This window comes from Heterodontus francisci, chromosome 13 (assembly GCF_036365525.1).
Source record: "Heterodontus francisci isolate sHetFra1 chromosome 13, sHetFra1.hap1, whole genome shotgun sequence".
NCBI classification, from domain to species: Eukaryota; Metazoa; Chordata; class Chondrichthyes; order Heterodontiformes; family Heterodontidae; genus Heterodontus; species Heterodontus francisci.
The window spans coordinates 113,442,896-113,460,270 of NC_090383.1; the positions used below are offsets into that span (position 1 = coordinate 113,442,896).

The window sequence follows — 17,375 nt, forward strand, 5'->3', positions numbered from 1 at the left end:
CCAAGATGACCCTCATTGCCTCCACGCATTACGCTCATCCAGCACTTTTCATTGCGAAGCAGGACCCTTGCGAACTGAGCCTATCAGCTCTGAAGCTATGACTGACTTCTGCAGAGCCTCCAATTGCCAGTACCAGAACACACTTGCACCTCTGACTTCTCCTCGTGTGCCATGTCTTACCCAATGAGAAACACGCATCAGAATTACATACATCCACCCGGGTGGATTTCTCAGGGCTGGTAGTTGAGAAAGTGAGGGTCAGTGAAGGCTCGGAACAAAGATGTGTTTGGTAGGGTATCTTCCTTCTGCTTTTCACTGGCATCTAACTTTGGGTTAATGTGAAGAAATATAACATTAAGTGTCTACGATTGTAGTTCCTCTGTAGATTTTGAAGGTGCCCGGTCTTGTTCTTGGTTATTGTGTTTGTGCTCCTAAACTGCAAATGGCAGTGAGTCATAAGGGTGGTTTTTGAGCCCTCCTGCCCAGTGCAAATGGAGCAATAGTGTCCAGAAAATGATGTGGAAGGACTATGCCCCATTGCTGACATCGCTTTAGCTGTCTCCATTCCTCTGTGATCCTCTACTCCAATAAGTCCAAATTTTCAGTTTCATCTGCTTGCATTCATTTCATCATTATTGGTGAAAGTGATTTTACAGGAACGAATATTTGGTCTCCCTGATCTGCATTTAGGATCTCTTGTGTGCCATTAATTCATTAATCACTTGCTTGTATATGGAAACATATTCCTAAAATCTTACTCAAAGTGAGCCATCAGGGTAGCTCAAATGCAACAACTTTCCATTCTTCTGAAGTAAATCCATTTCCATCATATATGATGCATCTGCAAGCATCTAGCCAGGTTTACATTCAGATAGGTTGACAGGGGTATTACATGGTTGGGGTTGGGTGCACCCTTTCTTTCCTATTTGGCCTGAAAGAGGACATCCAGTGTAAGAAACACCTTATCATTGTGTGATTGGTACTGTGAACAGAATCAAAATGAGCATTCTTCCTTCTTAACAGGTTCTTTAGATCCCTAAAGCACTTAGCAAAGAAATTGCTGAAAGGCTGTGAGAGCTTGATTTTCCTTGTGCAGTATATGTCTCAGGATAAATATAAAGTATTATACACTTGCCTGACATTTTACAAAGTTAAATATATCTTGACTTTAAATTTTATTGCTGGACACCAGAATTCTAATACTTTGCTAGAGGTTATTTACAGGCCTCCAGCTACTACTGTTCTAGCCCTTTAGTGTCATCTCATTCCTCTACTCATTGTCATTTATGGGTGTTAATTATACATTTGTCACAGTTAAATTATAGTTTGAGGTGCTTGGAGTTTCCAAAAATGCATGTTATCATTATAATCACTGGCAAACTTTCACCTGAAATCCGACCTAGAATTTTGAGTTGGCCATCTGCAAAAGGACTTATTTGTCTTTCTCGCTCATAATTAAGTATTTACACCAGAGATTTTGCTGCTATCTTCAAACTTGCCCCTTTGTACAGATTTAAATTAATAGAATTGCATTTTCTCATACGTCTCTTAAATACTTGTTTTTGCTTTTTTAAAGGTCTCAAAGGTTTTTCTAACTGAAGCTTTCCAGCTGTACGATAAATTGATTATGCATCACTGTAGTCTTCAGAAACCTAGACAGTCAGCAAAAGCATATTTTCAGATTACACATTACATCATCCATGGATTCTGTGGCGTGTTCATTTCCCATTACATATTAACAAAGGCCTATAGAATTAACTTCTTCCCACAGAAAATGTCTTGTTTCTTACAACAGTCTATTGTCCGAAATGTGAACATGATTGATGAAAAAATTAAGCCAGAAAAAACTGAAAAAAAAGAGAAAAAAGAAAACGGAGGGAAGTTTCCTTCTTCAATCTTCCCACTCTCCTGAAGGTGTTCAATTCCTCATTGGGATACAGTTCTACAGACAGCAGTCACCCTGCTTTGCCTCACCATTGTTCATGTATGAGTGTTGACAGTGAGTTTTAGCAAGCTATCTGATGGATAAGAACATCATATACTAGCTCCTTTCTGTCCTCATTAAGTTCCACATTTCCAGCAAGACCCATCACTCAGTGATGGGAAATTTAGACAATTTTCTTGTCCTCTAACTTAATGGCACTGCAGTCAAATATAGCTCTCTCGTAGCTTCTCCAGTTGGAGTCAGCTAACAGCATAGACCAAAAATTAAACTTGGCATCTTCTAAGCACTTGTAGTTTAGGCAGTGATTTTAAGACCTTAAGCCATCAAGCAGCTGTCTTTGAACTTTTTTTAATGATTAATGCAACAGGGACAAATTAATTTATTATTGTACATATTTAATCATGGATATTATGAATAGCAAATAAAATTTACAAAAATACTTGCATGATATATGAACAGGCTACACCTGGAAGCAACGACAGTGAGCTTAGATATCTCACATAATTGATCCGGTGGTTATTGGCAGCAAGAAGAAAGAAGCAGGGAATTTATGCAGGAACAAACTCAGAGCTCCCATGGGCTACTGTGGGTTCCAACAAATTTGGCTCATAAAATGTCGGCATTGTCTCAGAGATAGTTCGACAGATAGGAACAGAGTGTAATCCATCATCACTGATATTCCACATAGACCTTTTGTATGGATGCAGACTGCTGCTTTGCAGCTGCAGCAGTTCTTGCATTTCTAGCATAAACATGGTACCTGGCTTAAGCACCAGCAATTCTTGCAATGCTGCTCCAGTGAAGGACTGACAATATGGCCACATTCCTACATTATGTTATGAAGTAAAGCCATCTTTACTGAGTCCATCTGTCTTCACAGCTTTGGATTACTTAATGTAAGATGGGTTTACTTTGCAGCCTTGCCAAACAGAGCTATAATATTCCATCACTGGACAAATAGAAGCTTTGTAGAATACTAACGTTGTTTGTGGTGACAAGAAAGGACAAGCTTTCTTAATGTTTCACAGTATCCTACGAGCTGTTCCAGCCACCAGTGTCACAGTCAGTCTTTCTTAATGGGGATATTTACTTGGTTGTTTCACTAAGAAAGAAAATATCAGTTAAGCAGCATTCTCTACCGATAATCTGATAGTATTGGGGACTGCGACGCTGACTTTGTGCAGGTCATTAAGGTAATCACTGCTTCGCAGTGGAGACGACCATGTGCTGAGTAGTTTTCTGCAAAGTGAAGTCTGCAGCTAAACATGGACATTTTAATTAAGATGTGCAACAGTTACCTTGAGATGTGCTTGAGATCTGAACAAGCCAATTTACATTGTGGAAGAAAGGAAAGATGACTCATTCTGTTTCCTTTTATGGTAAAGCAAAGGATGCAAAGTAAAATTATTGCCAGTATTGAACCTATTTCCTATTAAGTTAGTGATTTCAAGACTCCAAAACTAGTTAAGAGGTTCAAAATGATATCCTGAAATGCAAAAGCGAAGTTTGAAAAGGCTTTGTCATCTGAAGCTTGGAATTAGATTGCACGCTGCAAATCAGTCTCTTTCCACAATATTTTTACAGTATCTAATATTTTAATTTTATATGAGATTTTAGTTTTAATTCTGTGCCAGCTAACCCTCACACTCAGTGCACTACATGTCATTGATGTCTGATAACATTCATAGTGCAGATTATGATCATTAATACTGTAATTGGATGGAAAAGTTCAGACCAAATTTGATGCTATGCAGGGCTCCTTCCTGTCTGCATCTGAGTACTTTTGGGGTTCAGTCCAGAACTGATCTGTAAAATTGAACAAACATTTGGTTGGAATAAATCAGAAGATCATCCCCACTCCCTCCCCCCACCATTCACCTACAAATTGCTACAAATCCAGGAAATACACCCTACTCGATCGACCCCACTTATCAATGCAACTGGTCAAACTTTGATTGATGACATTCAGGTAATGAATGGAAAATATGGAATCAGTCACACTGCATGGAGATATTACTGCATGTTTGCTCAGAAAATGTGCAGTTAGAGAAACTCAATGTCAAATTATATTCACAAACACATAGTAACTACTGGAAAAAGAGAGAAAGTAGACATGTGGTTAAATATTTGTCTGCATATATCATCAACAATAATTTCTAGGTTTATAAATGTGCGCTAAAGGTGGAAAATGTCATCCAGTATTCAAATGGCTAGCACATTGTCAGTAATTCTAACTTGGGGTAATGATTGTAACACATTTATTATTGAAATCCACGCAGCCTTAGATTTGAAGTTTCATAGTACTTATTTCAAGTTGGATATTTTCTTTTGAAAAGTAAAGCAAAAATTTCTGATTGTTCACAATTATGACCCTTACTCTAACAAGTAGGAAATGGTCAGTACAACAAAATTTTGCAAATCGTACTATCAGCTTTAAGTAATATTCGTATGCTCCTCCAATTCTGGTCTCTTATGCATCCCTGATTTTCTTCATTGCACCATTAGCGGCCGTGCTTTCAGCTGCCTGGCCCTGAGCTCTTGAATTGCCCCCCTACACCACTGTACCTTTCCCTCCTCCTTGAAGACACTACCTAAAACCTACCTCTTTGACCAAGCTTTTGTTCACATGTCCTAATACCTAATAATGTGACTCAGTGTCAAACTTTGTTTGATAACGTTCCTGTGAAGCTCATTGGGATGTTATACTATTTTAAAGGCTCTATTATATATACAAATATTTGTTGTCAAGTGCTTTTCTACATCCTAAACTTGATTTTAACCCACAGCGGGTTCCGGGCAGGTGGGCCTAAATTTGTGGCCCACGGTATTTTAACTTATGGGCCTCACCTGCATGCTGCTGTTCAACTACCAGCTCAAATCAGGTTTTCATTTAACCTAGGAGGACCTCTTGGTCCTTCCCGACAGCTGCTGACCTGCCTTCACCTGACGGGAAAGCTTTCTCATTCTAGCCCTGGTTAAAATGCAAATAGGAGTCCCACTGGTGAAGAAGACCCTGATTTGCATTGATTCATGAGGTCTCTGCTTGCTTATGTCAGACTCCTTAGCCATCTAACTGCAATTAAAATGGTTGCCAGCAGGATTCCAGTGGGAATGGGGTAGTAAGGTCGGATGCTCCATTTTAAAAGTCCCACCAATCCCCAGCGCCCTGTTCCTGCTAGGAGAAGTGGGTTAATATCAGCCCAACCCTCAAAATTTAGAAAACCAAAGACTTACTCATATTCAAAACTATACACAGTACTCTGGGAGTTTCCATTGAGACTGGCACAATGTGTTAACAAGGGATTACAGGCTTGAGTTTATGCTGTGATGCTTAATGGAGTGATTAACCACGATCATTCCAGTTGAAATTGTGTAAGGAGCACCTGGGAAGTTCTCATGCATAGTTCTGACTGTAGTTTAATCTTCAAACAAAATCATACAACTTGGCTCTATTCTTGACAGTGTTAGGCACAGCTGCATCTTTCACCTGGACTTAGTGAAATGATGGGCAATAGCACTGACGGTGAAAAAAAATCTTTGCATTCCATTGTGCAAATGTGGAATGGGTAAACATGAGACGAAGTTATCTTTCTCTGCGCAAACTGATTTCTTAATGGCAATATTGTTGATGTAATGCATCAAAAATATGTTTTATGTCCAAAAGCACATTTCTGTTCCTCATCCAGTTGAGCCAACAAATATAGTGGTTTTTTTATCCTAAACTTTTCATTACAACATTCTCTTCTGAGAAGTGAACTGTTTAATAAATGAACTATTTGTCTGAAAAAAAATCTGAAGTCATGGAGTAAAATACTTAACTAATCATTTTACTTCTGCAACCCAGATTAACAGGAAAAAAAATGTTGGTACCATTCCTAAGCAACTTTGTATGGAGCAAATTAAGAAAATGTACAGTGGTTTTCTGCTAAGTAAATAAATGAATTACATCAACCACATACCCTGTGACACATGATTTATTACATCCAGTTTGCCAAGGTTTAATTATCCATAATTCAGTTCAACACAGTCACTCATTTGATTTATATCACAAGTTTGAAAACTGAAATTTAAACAAATGAGAATGCTCTTTTTTCAGCGTTGTATTGTTTGTTGTGAATTTGATAACGCTGATGCAAATAGAGACTTGTATCACTACAGGCTGGATGTTCAATGTATTGTTTGTGCAATGCTTTGCATCCAGCTTTGACTTTCCCACTGGGAAACAAGAGAGTAGGGTGAGAGATAGAAGGATCCATTGAGGCCAGTATCAAAGCCCTGAGATAGGGAATTCTGGTAAAGAGCAGGGATGGGAAAACAGAAATGGGTGGTAGAGCAAGGAAGAGCAGCAAGGCACAGAGCAGAGAGACAGTGGTAAAATGGGTATAAGGAGGTACAGGCTGGCACTGGATGAGATGCAGATGCATGGAGGTTTGCAAAGCGCACCAGTACAACAGTATGGGAGGCCCTCACCGCAAGCAATGGAATTCTGCTACCTGCAGTAACACAACAAAGATATTTATAGCCAGACCTTTATGTTAAAGAACTGACTACACCGCTATTCATTAAGGCGGGATTGACAAAATTTAGCAATCTGAATGCAACCTCCCTTAAAGCGCAGCATTCACACTTTAAATGGGAGGGTGGGGGGTGGGGGGAATGGCAGGAAATCCTGTCCTACAAGTAGGTGGCTGCCAGCCACTGACATAATCCAATCCTAATGAGGCTCAGCAGTTATAGTGCCCAGACCGCACACTGATGATGCCATGTCCCCTGATCCCACCATAGCCCGCTTCTCCCCACTTGCCTACCCCACCCCACACCACACCTGCCCCATCACCCCCTATTCACTTCCGCCACCACCTGCAATATCTGTGAATGTAGAATACACAGTATAACAATAACATTAGTACAAATGTGCTTTGGGTAATGCTATCATACAAATGCTTAATGCATTTGCAGCAAATTCTTCACCACTATTTTAATGGTGGCATTAAAATAAATGAGTTGGAGACTCTGTTAAAATAGTAGGGAGACAAAGATGAATTTGAGCTTGTTAAGTATTCGTACCATAAAATCACCCAAGGTCATTTCTAGCTTATAGGCTGAGATTTTACTGGCCCATTGGAGACAGGCTGGGAGGCCAGAGGGGCGGGAAAATGACAGTGAAAAACATAGGGAGGGAAGCCCGATATGTTTATGCTACCAGGAGATATTCCGAGCGGCGGAATTGGCAGCAGCTTAGCTGCCTGCTGACTGCAGGCAGGCGGCCAATTTACATAATTAAAAGGCCAACTGACAGCCATTTTATGGGGGTGGGAGGGGGCCTTTGTTTTTGGAGGCTACATGCCCCAGAAAGGGGGCCCCCTCCACTCACAGGGCCTACCTCCCTGGCCCGGCACGCTCCTGTTCCTTTGCTGCCTCAGCAGTGCCACTTCAGAGATGCTGGCCCTCTGATTGGGCCGGCAGCTAGGAGAGGCAGCCACCATCCTTAATTTTTGGATGGTGGTCCCGGTGGCAGCCTCCATCGTGAACGTTGCCACCGTGGTCTCGCAGATCTGCATTGGGTCCCACCATTAGGACTTACCTCGTGGCGGCAAAATCCTGGCCATGGAATCGATTATGATGATTAGAAGCATATCTCTATGCTCAAGACCTCTCCACCTGCCGTTCGGAGCTCCTGCTCCCTCACAGGTTCAGCTGCTTTATTACTCTCTCCGTACGTCTGCCCTCTCCATGCTCCTGCTGTGTGACGGCAAGGAAGGGTGGAAATTGGAAGCATTGGTTCAAATAAAAGGTGTCGCTATGGGGACCAGTATGGGTCCTAGCTATGCCTCCCTTTTCGTGGGATATGCGGAATATTCTTTGTTCCAGCCCTATCCATTTTCCCTCCCTCACCTCCTTTTCCCGTACATTGATGACTGTATCAGTGCGTTTCCTGCTCTCGTTCAGAACTGGAAATTTTCATCAACTTAGCTTGCAATTTCTACCCTCCCCTCACATGGACCATCTACAACTCTTCCCTTCCTCAATTTCTCTGTTTCAGTATCTGGGGATAGGCTGATGACCAATATCCACTGTAAGCAAACTGACTCCTGCAGAAATATGCCATAAATGTTTGATAAGGTTCAGATGAATAAAAGGCAAAAACTAATTTAATAAAACCATTTACCAGAAGTAACCCTTTAACAATAACATGAGACTTCATTTATTTAAACTATTAATTGGAAGAAAAGAAAAGAAACTTTTTTATGATAAAAAGGGAAATTTTGTATTTACATGTTGTGCCAATGTTTGATTCAATTGTGTTTAACCTTCCCTATTACTACACTTTACAGGCCTACCTATTTGAAATTGGCTCCAATAACTTTATCCACAAGTTATCGGGACATACAGAGACTGTTATTACTTTGGCATTTAGCTCTTCTGTACCCAAGGTAATCCATTTTCATTTTACTTCCTGAATGAATGGATCAATTGGTAAACAAATAGAAAGCTATAATCCATAATTTCTATTTACTGATATAATGGACCAGAAATTAATTTGGTGGTTTCTGATGAGTAGATAATCAAGATGTGAATTAGTTTCGAACTCTCTAACTCAGTTCTCTAAAAAATGTGCAAATGTTTCTTTGCCATCAATTGAGCAATGGAAAATGCATAACAAACTTTTATTGTGCAGGTGAAACATGAGAACTCTTCTTTCTTGTAGCCATGTTTTGTTATTAAATGCCATGATTAACATTACTATTGCAAAAGCAGCTTGAAAGAGTGGGTGGTTGTGTGGTTTGCTTAGTGGGGGCACTTTTCCAAATGATCAAATAATTTTTGCAGTTTACGTGACAGGAAGAGTTTGCTGCATGCAACTGAAGTCTGGGAAAGAGCTGTTGTGGAAGACTAGCCTGTATATTCAGTAGGGACTGCAGTTGCTGCCCTTATTCTTCTAGGCGGTGGAGGTTGCGCATTTAGGCGCTGCTGCTGAAGATGTCTTGGCAACTTGCTGCAGTGCATCCTGTTCAGAGTACACACCGCAGCCACAGTGCACCAGTGGAGTTGCATGAGCCTGGCCTGTGTTGATTTACCCATTTTTTCCTTTGTAGAAATGCCTTTCTATGGCAAATCCATGCCTTACCAATCCATCATGCAGCACATCAAAGTTCCAATATACTGTGCCTCCCTGCCACCCTGTTGTAATTCCCATTTAAGATTAAAGCAGCACTGCTGGATAAAGTCGCTTTTCTTTACTGATAGGAATAGTATTGCAGAATGCCAGTGACGTGATCTTGGGTGCCTCCAAGAAACCTGGTGACAGGGTTTAGTATGAAAGAGTTGGTAATGCAGAGGTTGTGGTAGATACACAACTCAAGCAGTCTCTGTCCATTCTCATTCATCCTTCCAATGCCATAGCGCCCAAGGCACGAGGGCCATGAGTCATGGTCGGCCCCAACCCTGGCATTAAAGTCCCCCAGCAGGAACAGGTGTTCGGTATTGGGGATGCTACTAATGACCTTATGGAGTTCCTCGTAGAACTGGTCTTTAGCTTCATGTGGGGAGCAGAGTGTTGGAGCATAGATGCTGAGTACTGGACCAGAGGTGGTGAACAGTCGGATGGACAGTATGCGTTCCGAGCCATTTGAGGGTGGCTCTATCATGCTGAGCAAAGAGTTTCTGATGGCGAAGCCCACTCCATGCTGTCTTGGCTCTTCAGGATCCCTACCCTGCCAGAAGAAGGTGTAGTCTTGCTCTCTTCGAGATCCGCTCGCAGAGAGGTGTGTCTCCTGAAGTGCTGCAATGTCCACATTGAGTCTACTGAGCTCGTTGTTAATGATGGCGGTCTTCCGAGAATCGTTGATTTGTGAAAGGTCTTCCGACAGGCCAGGACACATAGTTCTGACGTTCCAGCTTGCAAAACGAAGGGCTGGTACCTTTTTCCCTTTTTTTGTCATGCTGTTTGGTGCGGTGTTACAGTCCACTTGTCAGGCAATGACCCTGAGCTCCAAGCACCCATTGAAGCAGGTGGACTGTGGCGGGACAGAACCTTACTGACCGGGGGCTGCCCGGTTTGAGGGGGGGCGGTAGCTGCCCAGTGAGATGCGATGACCTCTCCCACCGACAAAGGCAACCCGTGGCGCCCAATCTTTATGCCAAATGAACTGGACTTATAACCCGTAACTGCTGCCTTCCATGTTGTTTTGGTCACTGTGAGGCGACTATGGAGTGACCTCTCCATGGCACATGCCTGGGCGGATGTATGGAGGTTGTGAGTTGCCGAAGCGTCAAAACCCCCCTCACGGCCTTCCTGGTGGGGTCCAAAAGAAGTGCAGAGCACAACGTTTGGCACCGGTATGGCTGCAGGAACTGCTGGAAACATGCCAAAGGTGACACATGACCACCTGTGGAGCTCCGCTCCGGATTTTCTGTTAGGGTTCTGTCGTTGGCATCAGCTGGACCTCATCGTCACAAGGCGAGCCTCTTTAATCAGCGTTCAAATCACACGCAGCTTCCACTGTGCGGACTGCGACACCGACCACTCCCTGGTGTGCAGCAAGGTTAGACTTAAACCAAAGAAGCTGCATTACTCCAAGCAGAAGGGCCGCCCGCGCATCAACACGAGTAGAATTTCTCATCCAAAGATGTTACATAAGTTTCTAAATTCACTTGAAAAAGCCCTTCAAAACACACCTACAGGGGATGCAGAGACCAAGTGGGCCCACATCAGAGACGTCATCTATGACTCAGCAATGACCACCTATGGCAAACGTGTAAAGCGGAATGCAGACTGGTTTCAATCTCACTTTGAAGGGCTGGAACCTGTCATAGCCGCTAAGCGCATTGCACTGCTGAACTACAAGAAAGCCCCCAGTGAGTTAACATCCGCAGCACTTAAAGCAGCCAGAAACGCTGCACAAAGAGCAGCCAGGCGCTGCGTAAATGACTACTGGCAATACCTATGCAGTCATATTCAGCTGGCCTCTGACACTGGAAACATAAGAGGAATGTATGATGGCATTAAGAAAGCTTTTGGGCCAACCATCAAGAAGATCGCCCCCCTCAAATCTAAATCAGGGACACAATCACTGACCAACGCAAGCAAATGGACCGCTGGGTTCAGCACTACCTGGAACTGTCCTCCAGGGAAAATGTTGTCACTGAGACCACCCTCAATGCAGCCCAATCTCTGCCAGTCATGGATGAGCTGGACGTACAGCCATCAAAATTGGAACTCAGTGATGCCATTGATTCTCTAGCCAGCGGAAAAGCCCCTGGGAAGGACGGCATTACCCCTGAAATAATCAAGAGTGCCAAGCCTGCTATACTTTCAGCACTGTACAAACTGCTTTGCCTGTGCTGGGACGAGGGAGCAGTACCACAGGAAATGCGCGATGCCAATATCATCACCCTCTAAAAGAACAAGGGTGACCGTGGTGACTGCAACAACTACCGTGGAATTTCCCTGCTCAGCATAGTGGGGAAAGTCTTCGCTCGAGTCGCTTTAAACAGGCTCCAGAAACTGGCTGAGCGTGTCTGCCCTGAGGCACAGTGTGGCTTTCGAGCACAGAGATCCACCATTGACATGCTGTTCTCCCTTCACCAGCTACAGGGGAAATGCCGTGAACAACAGATGCCCCTCTACGTTGCTTTCACTGATCTCACCAAAGCCTTTGACCTCGTCAGCAGACGTGGTCGCTTCAGACTACTAGAAAAGATCGGATGTCCACCAAAGCTACTAAGTATTATCACCTCATTCCATGACAATATGAAAGGCACAATTCAGCATAGCGGCACCTCACCAGACCCCTTTCCTATCTTGAGTGACGTGAAACAGGGCTGTGTTCTCGCACCTACACTGTTTGGGATCTTTTTCTCCCTGCTGCTCTCACATGCGTTCAAGTCTTCAGAAGAAGGAATTTTCCTCCACACAAGATCAGGTGGCAGGTTGTTCAACCTTGCCCGTCTAAGAGCGAAGACCAAAGTACGGAAAGTCCTCATCAGGGAACTCCTCTTTGCTGACGATGCTGCTTTAACATCTCACACAGAAGAGTGTCTGCAGAGCCTCATCAACAGGATTGCGGCTGCCTGCAACGAATTTGGCCTAACCATCAGCCTCAAGAAAACGAACATCATGGGACAGGACATCAGAAATGCTCCATCCATCAATATCAGCGACCACGCTCTGGAAGTTGTTCAAGAGTTCACCTACCTAGGCTCAACTATCACCAGTAACCTGTCACTAGATCCAGAAATCAACAAGCACATGGGAAAGGCTTCCTCTGCTATGTCCAGACTGGCCAAGAGAGTGTGGGAAAATGGCGCACTGACACGGAACACAAAAGTCCGAATGTATCAAGCCTGTGTCCTCAGTACCTTGCTCTACGGCAGCGAGGCCTGGACAACATATGTCAGCCAAGAGCGACGTCTCAATTCATTCCATCTTCGCTGCCTCCTTGGAGAATCCTTGGCATCAGGTGGCAGGACCATATCTCCAACACAGAAGTCCTCGAGGCAGCCAACATCCCCAGCGTATACACCTTACTGAGCCAGCGGCGCTTGAGATGGCTTGGCCATGTGAGCCGCATGGAAGATGGCAGGATCCCCAAGGACACTTTGTACAGCAAGCTCATCACTGGTATCAGACCCACCGGCCGTCCATGTCTCCGCTTTAAAGACGTCTGCAAATGCGGCATGAAGTCCTGTGACATTGATCACAAGTCGTGGGAGTCAGTTGCCAGCGATCGCCAGAGCTGGCGGACAGCCATAAAGGCGGGGCTAAAGTGTGGTGAGTCGAAGAGACTTAGCAGTTTGCTGGAAAAAAGACAGAAGCGCAAGGGGAGAGCCAACTGTGTAACAGCCCCGACAAACAAATTTTATCTGTAGCACCGGTGGAAGAGTCTGTCACTCTAGGAATAACTTCACAGCTCCTTGTTCTTGTGTAAGGCTGGCAAGTTTTCCCTTCATGTCTTGCAGATGCTTAGGTGTTAGCCATCCGGCTACAGTCCCCCCTTTGATCCATTAAGCGTTAGCGAATTGGATCATAAAGGAGCCCTGATCATACCCCACCTTGCAACAGCAGATATTCAAGTCCATGCTGTGTTACATTTAGTTATGTCTATCATTCGTTTGCGTTTTCGCACATACCAGACCAGTTCCAACTTCCCTTCCATTTCAACTTTCCAATGTTTAAACATAATCAGAGTGTACATTTGATACATCAAAATCACAATCATACCAATAATCACAATGTGCGAAACAATTCTTATCCACGGATGTATCTGTATGTTGGTATTCCAACTCAAAATATCATCCCACCAGTTGGCTACTCTAATTGTTTCAATCTTTCGTCCGGTTCCCTTGGCTTTCTGAATGACTTTGACAAATGGCTGGTGGGTTTTAGCTAACTGTTTCTTGATCCATTGCAAATCCTCAGGTAAAAGTCTAATGTTAGTTTCATATTTTTCAAATACCTTCCTAAACTCTGTTTAATTTCTTCCGTGACATTAATCATAGTTACTTCCCTCTTATGTATGTCAACCAGCTCGATTTGGCCTGTCCTGGCTGGTATTGTCAGGGTTATATGGTTCCCAGGCTCATCCTGAACCTGCTCGCCCTGTTGCGACGCCTCAACGAACATCAGACTGGGAAATGCTGAGGGACAATTAACACACATCAGTGGGACACTAATAGTCAGTTCAAATTTTATGCCAACACACCAGGTAAATACCAAACCAGGTGCCTCGCCGTCCAGTTATGGCCCCGGGAATGGTCCATGATATGGATGCTTCATACTTTCTGATGCATCATGGGTTGAAGCCACTTTGTTTTCTCTGGATGTCACAACCTCTCCATATGGCTGTTCTCTGAAAGTGTGGGCTGGGTCAGACCTTGGTTCAGTGGATGTGGTATTTAGCAGTCCATACATCACAAACACGATTAACAGCTTCATTTCAAATTACTTATTATCTGTAAAACACAGGGTAATTTTTGCTCTTATTTACAATTTCTTATTATAGCCAATTAACAAAGCTGAGATCAGTATCATCATCCAGGCGATTTAAACGCCTGTTCCCCCGTAAGCGAGTCGGGGAGATCGGTGTTTATCTAGGCCTTCTTTGCCTTTGATCCTGATTCAGTGGTGGTTGTTGTTGTTGGGTCCCTTGAACGATCCCTATGGCCTGCCCCGCTTGCGGCATTTATGGCAATGGCAAAGGATAGGGGCCGGAGATGATGCTTCGCACACGTCCAGCAACACATGATGCTGGTAGTTACTCTGCTGAACAATTTTAATTGATTTACATGATACCATCCGGTCTTCCCAGAGTCCAGCAGGACTTTGTACACCGAGGGATTGGCTTTGTCCACTATGGAGTGGGGGCCGAAATACTTAGGGGACAGCAATGCGCCTGGCTGGTGGACCTGGAGCATTACTTTCTGTCCTATATCCGACAGGCTTCACCTTGCCGTCGAAAGCCTGATTGGCAGTGACTGTGTTTACTTGCTCACCTATTGGGAGTTGCCATGGCTCTCTGTCTCAGGCGCCTTGCTTTGCCAATTCGTCTGCTCATATGTTCCCAGCTGGGGAAGGGGCGCAGATGGTAAAGGTTTGCCAACAGCTGATACAAAACCTCTTGCTTCCCACAAGGGCAGGAAATCAGTTAAACTGCTGCATACATACATGCTGTCCGAATATAGATCTACTGGTGGGAGAAATTTGTCGGGGTGGCTGACCACATACACGATCGCTGCTAACTCGACAGTCTGAGCGCTCATTTTGTTTAGCAGTTTTCATGCTATTTCTGCTAGTGGTGTACCTTGGTAGTCTTCTGCATAGATGCCACATCCTGTTTTCCTAATTCCATTCTCCACTATGGAGGATCCATCAACAAACATTTTTTAGGGTCTGATTGCCAGGTTCCCGCCCCCCCCCCTTTTTATTTTGGCACAAATAGTCCCTTGGGATCATGCGCTGTCAATACCTGACATTCATGCGTATTTCATGATGGATCTATTAACACGGATGTGTTAAGGGTGGTGCGGGAATCTCCAATATCCCATAAAAATTTGGTGGGACGTCCTCCTACCTCACCTTCCACCAGAGGTCATCCCACACCATCACATTTGGCGCTACACATCCATACTGGAGAGGCCTGACACCATCATGCACTCGGACTTTGGGCCGGGCGCTGAGGGTACAGAGGGTTGGGACAGTCTTTCTGTGCGATTGAGGCCATATGGGCGGATGTCTGCCCCTGTCCCCAAGGTCCTTCCAGTGGTGGAGGTGGTGGGGGAAAATGATTTTGACTGGGTCCCTAATCTTGGGGAGGTCGGCGGGGTGATTCTTGTCACTTTCCAGTGGTGGAGGTGGTGGGGGAAAATGATTTTGACCAGGTCCCTAATCTTGGGGAGGTCGGCGGGGTGATTCTTGGCACTCTCTAGCGTAATTACCCAATTGACTGCAATTATAACATTGGCCCTGATAGATATTTTGATTTTGATTTTGTGCCTGCTGGGGCAGCATATGGGGGTGGAGGCTAATGGGAGTTATTATTTCCCCTGGCGGAAACACCACCCCCCTCTTCGACCTTCATTTTTCCATGCAGGACCCTGACTCTGATTTTTCATTCACCCTTCTTTAGACCGCTGCCTTGCATTCTCCTGCGCCTCCCTTTCCCAGGCGAGGGTCAGGCGCCTAACTGCCCACTGTTCAGTATGGCCACTGTCCACTGGGTCAAAAAGCTCGCATGCTTTCCTATTGCTTTCTGTGGCATGAGAGATCAACTTTCTGACCCACCGGGTTCTGTTAGGGGCCTCCAATTCTGCCCAGATAAGGCCTGGCCCAAAGGCATCGTTAAAATGGACCACGACCTATTGGCGAACGCTGTTGGGTGTTCCCCTTTTCGCTGTCTGCACTTACTCAGTATATCAATGGGGTCCCCTTTGTCGTATCCCATAGCTGACAGAATGGTGGCTTTGGTTTCCTCAAAGGTCCCTTCCCCGTTAGCTCTATCCTCAGGCAGTGCAATGAGGATCGTTTTCCGCAAACACATAAGTACTAACTTTTGCTCTTCCCCTGCATCTAAGCCATGTAGGGTCCCAAGTCTAAGACAATGACTAAAGAACTCCCAAGGGTCCTGTCGCGGCTCCAGGGGTGTAACCTTCTTGTTTATTTCTGACAATTGTGCCACTGTAAGGGGAGTACTATAAGAAGTACTTCTGTTTTCAGCAGGCACACCTGGAGTCGTCGTTATCGGGTTCATTGGTACCGTCTCAGGCGGTGCAGAAGGGACCACCCGCCTGTTGTTGTGTTATGGTGGCAGATCAACCCAGCCCCAGTGATGCTCCCCTTCCCCATTCTCGTTCTCCATACCTACGGGCTGCTTCATCTAGACTGCCCCAATCCACACCGTCATCATCGTTCCCTTGTGTCTCCCGAAAAGCACATATCATACCTCGGCTGGCAGCAAATTGACTTTTTAATCTATCTATTTCTCGCTGACACTTACTATGGTTGGCTCCTTTATGCTGCCCTTGTAAGTGGAACTGGTGCAGTGCTTAAAGGGCCGCCTGCAAATTGTAACATTTTTCATTTAAGTCGGACACTGCTTTATTAGCTGCCTCTTTCTCCTGCACTGCTCTCTCTCTCTCCTGGTGCGCCTGTTCATATTGAGTTTGAAACTGACTCATATGAATAATGTACATTTGTTCTTTACACTCCTCCTCACACACCCTTTTTCTCAAATCATCTGTCTCCGCCTTGAGATTTCTGATTGTAGTTTGGTCCCCTCGAGTTCCGCTTTTAACCTAACATTCTCCATTTCCTTTTCACACAATTCCCTCATACAACTGGCTATTGCTGTAGCCTTACTAAGCTTAGAGGCGTGTTTCACTTGTTCTTTCCTAGCCTCTTCCCAGTATGTCTGTCCAATGGGTCCTGGACCCTCAAAAACCTTATCGACCCACTTGGGCCATTTACGCTTTAGGTACCCGCGGAGCACCATCTCCCAATCTAGACAGGCATCCATCATTCTGCCGTTTGTCCGGCACGTCTGTGGGTCGGTCACGGTGTGACTTTAAGATGATCGCTTATCCGTGCCCACCCAAGGATGCCAAAATGTTGACCCTCAAACTAGGGTGTCAACTGACGTGGCAGATAAAAGACATCTGCACGAGATACTTTGTATAAACACTTTTATTGATACTTAAATCACTTATCTGCTGTTATTTCACTTTTTAAACTACTTGTTACTTGTTACATTAAATCACAAGACCCATGGCTTGGACTTAAATACTACCCGTTGCGAAGCGAGGTGATCAGTCTCCCTCTGATGGGTTCTCTTCACTGAAGTGGAGTCAGGGTTCCCTTTCCACAATGGTCCTGCAGGTCTTCTCTTTTTCGGGGCTCCTAGCCTCCCCTTCTTTATCCAGTTTCTCCCAGCAT

General features: G+C 44.5%; 1 protein-coding gene across 4 annotated transcripts in view; it reads left to right on the forward strand.

Moving 5' to 3' along the window:
* The window catches only part of wdr27 (WD repeat domain 27), a 412,961-nt gene that overhangs the window by 239,878 nt on the left and 155,708 nt on the right, over window positions 1–17,375 (forward strand). For all 4 annotated transcript variants that reach the window (XM_068045466.1, XM_068045467.1, XM_068045469.1 and 1 more), the window contains one exon: window positions 8,281–8,379. In XM_068045466.1, the coding sequence (XP_067901567.1) occupies window positions 8,281–8,379 (99 nt within the window). The remainder of the gene's footprint in view (window positions 1–8,280; window positions 8,380–17,375) is intronic.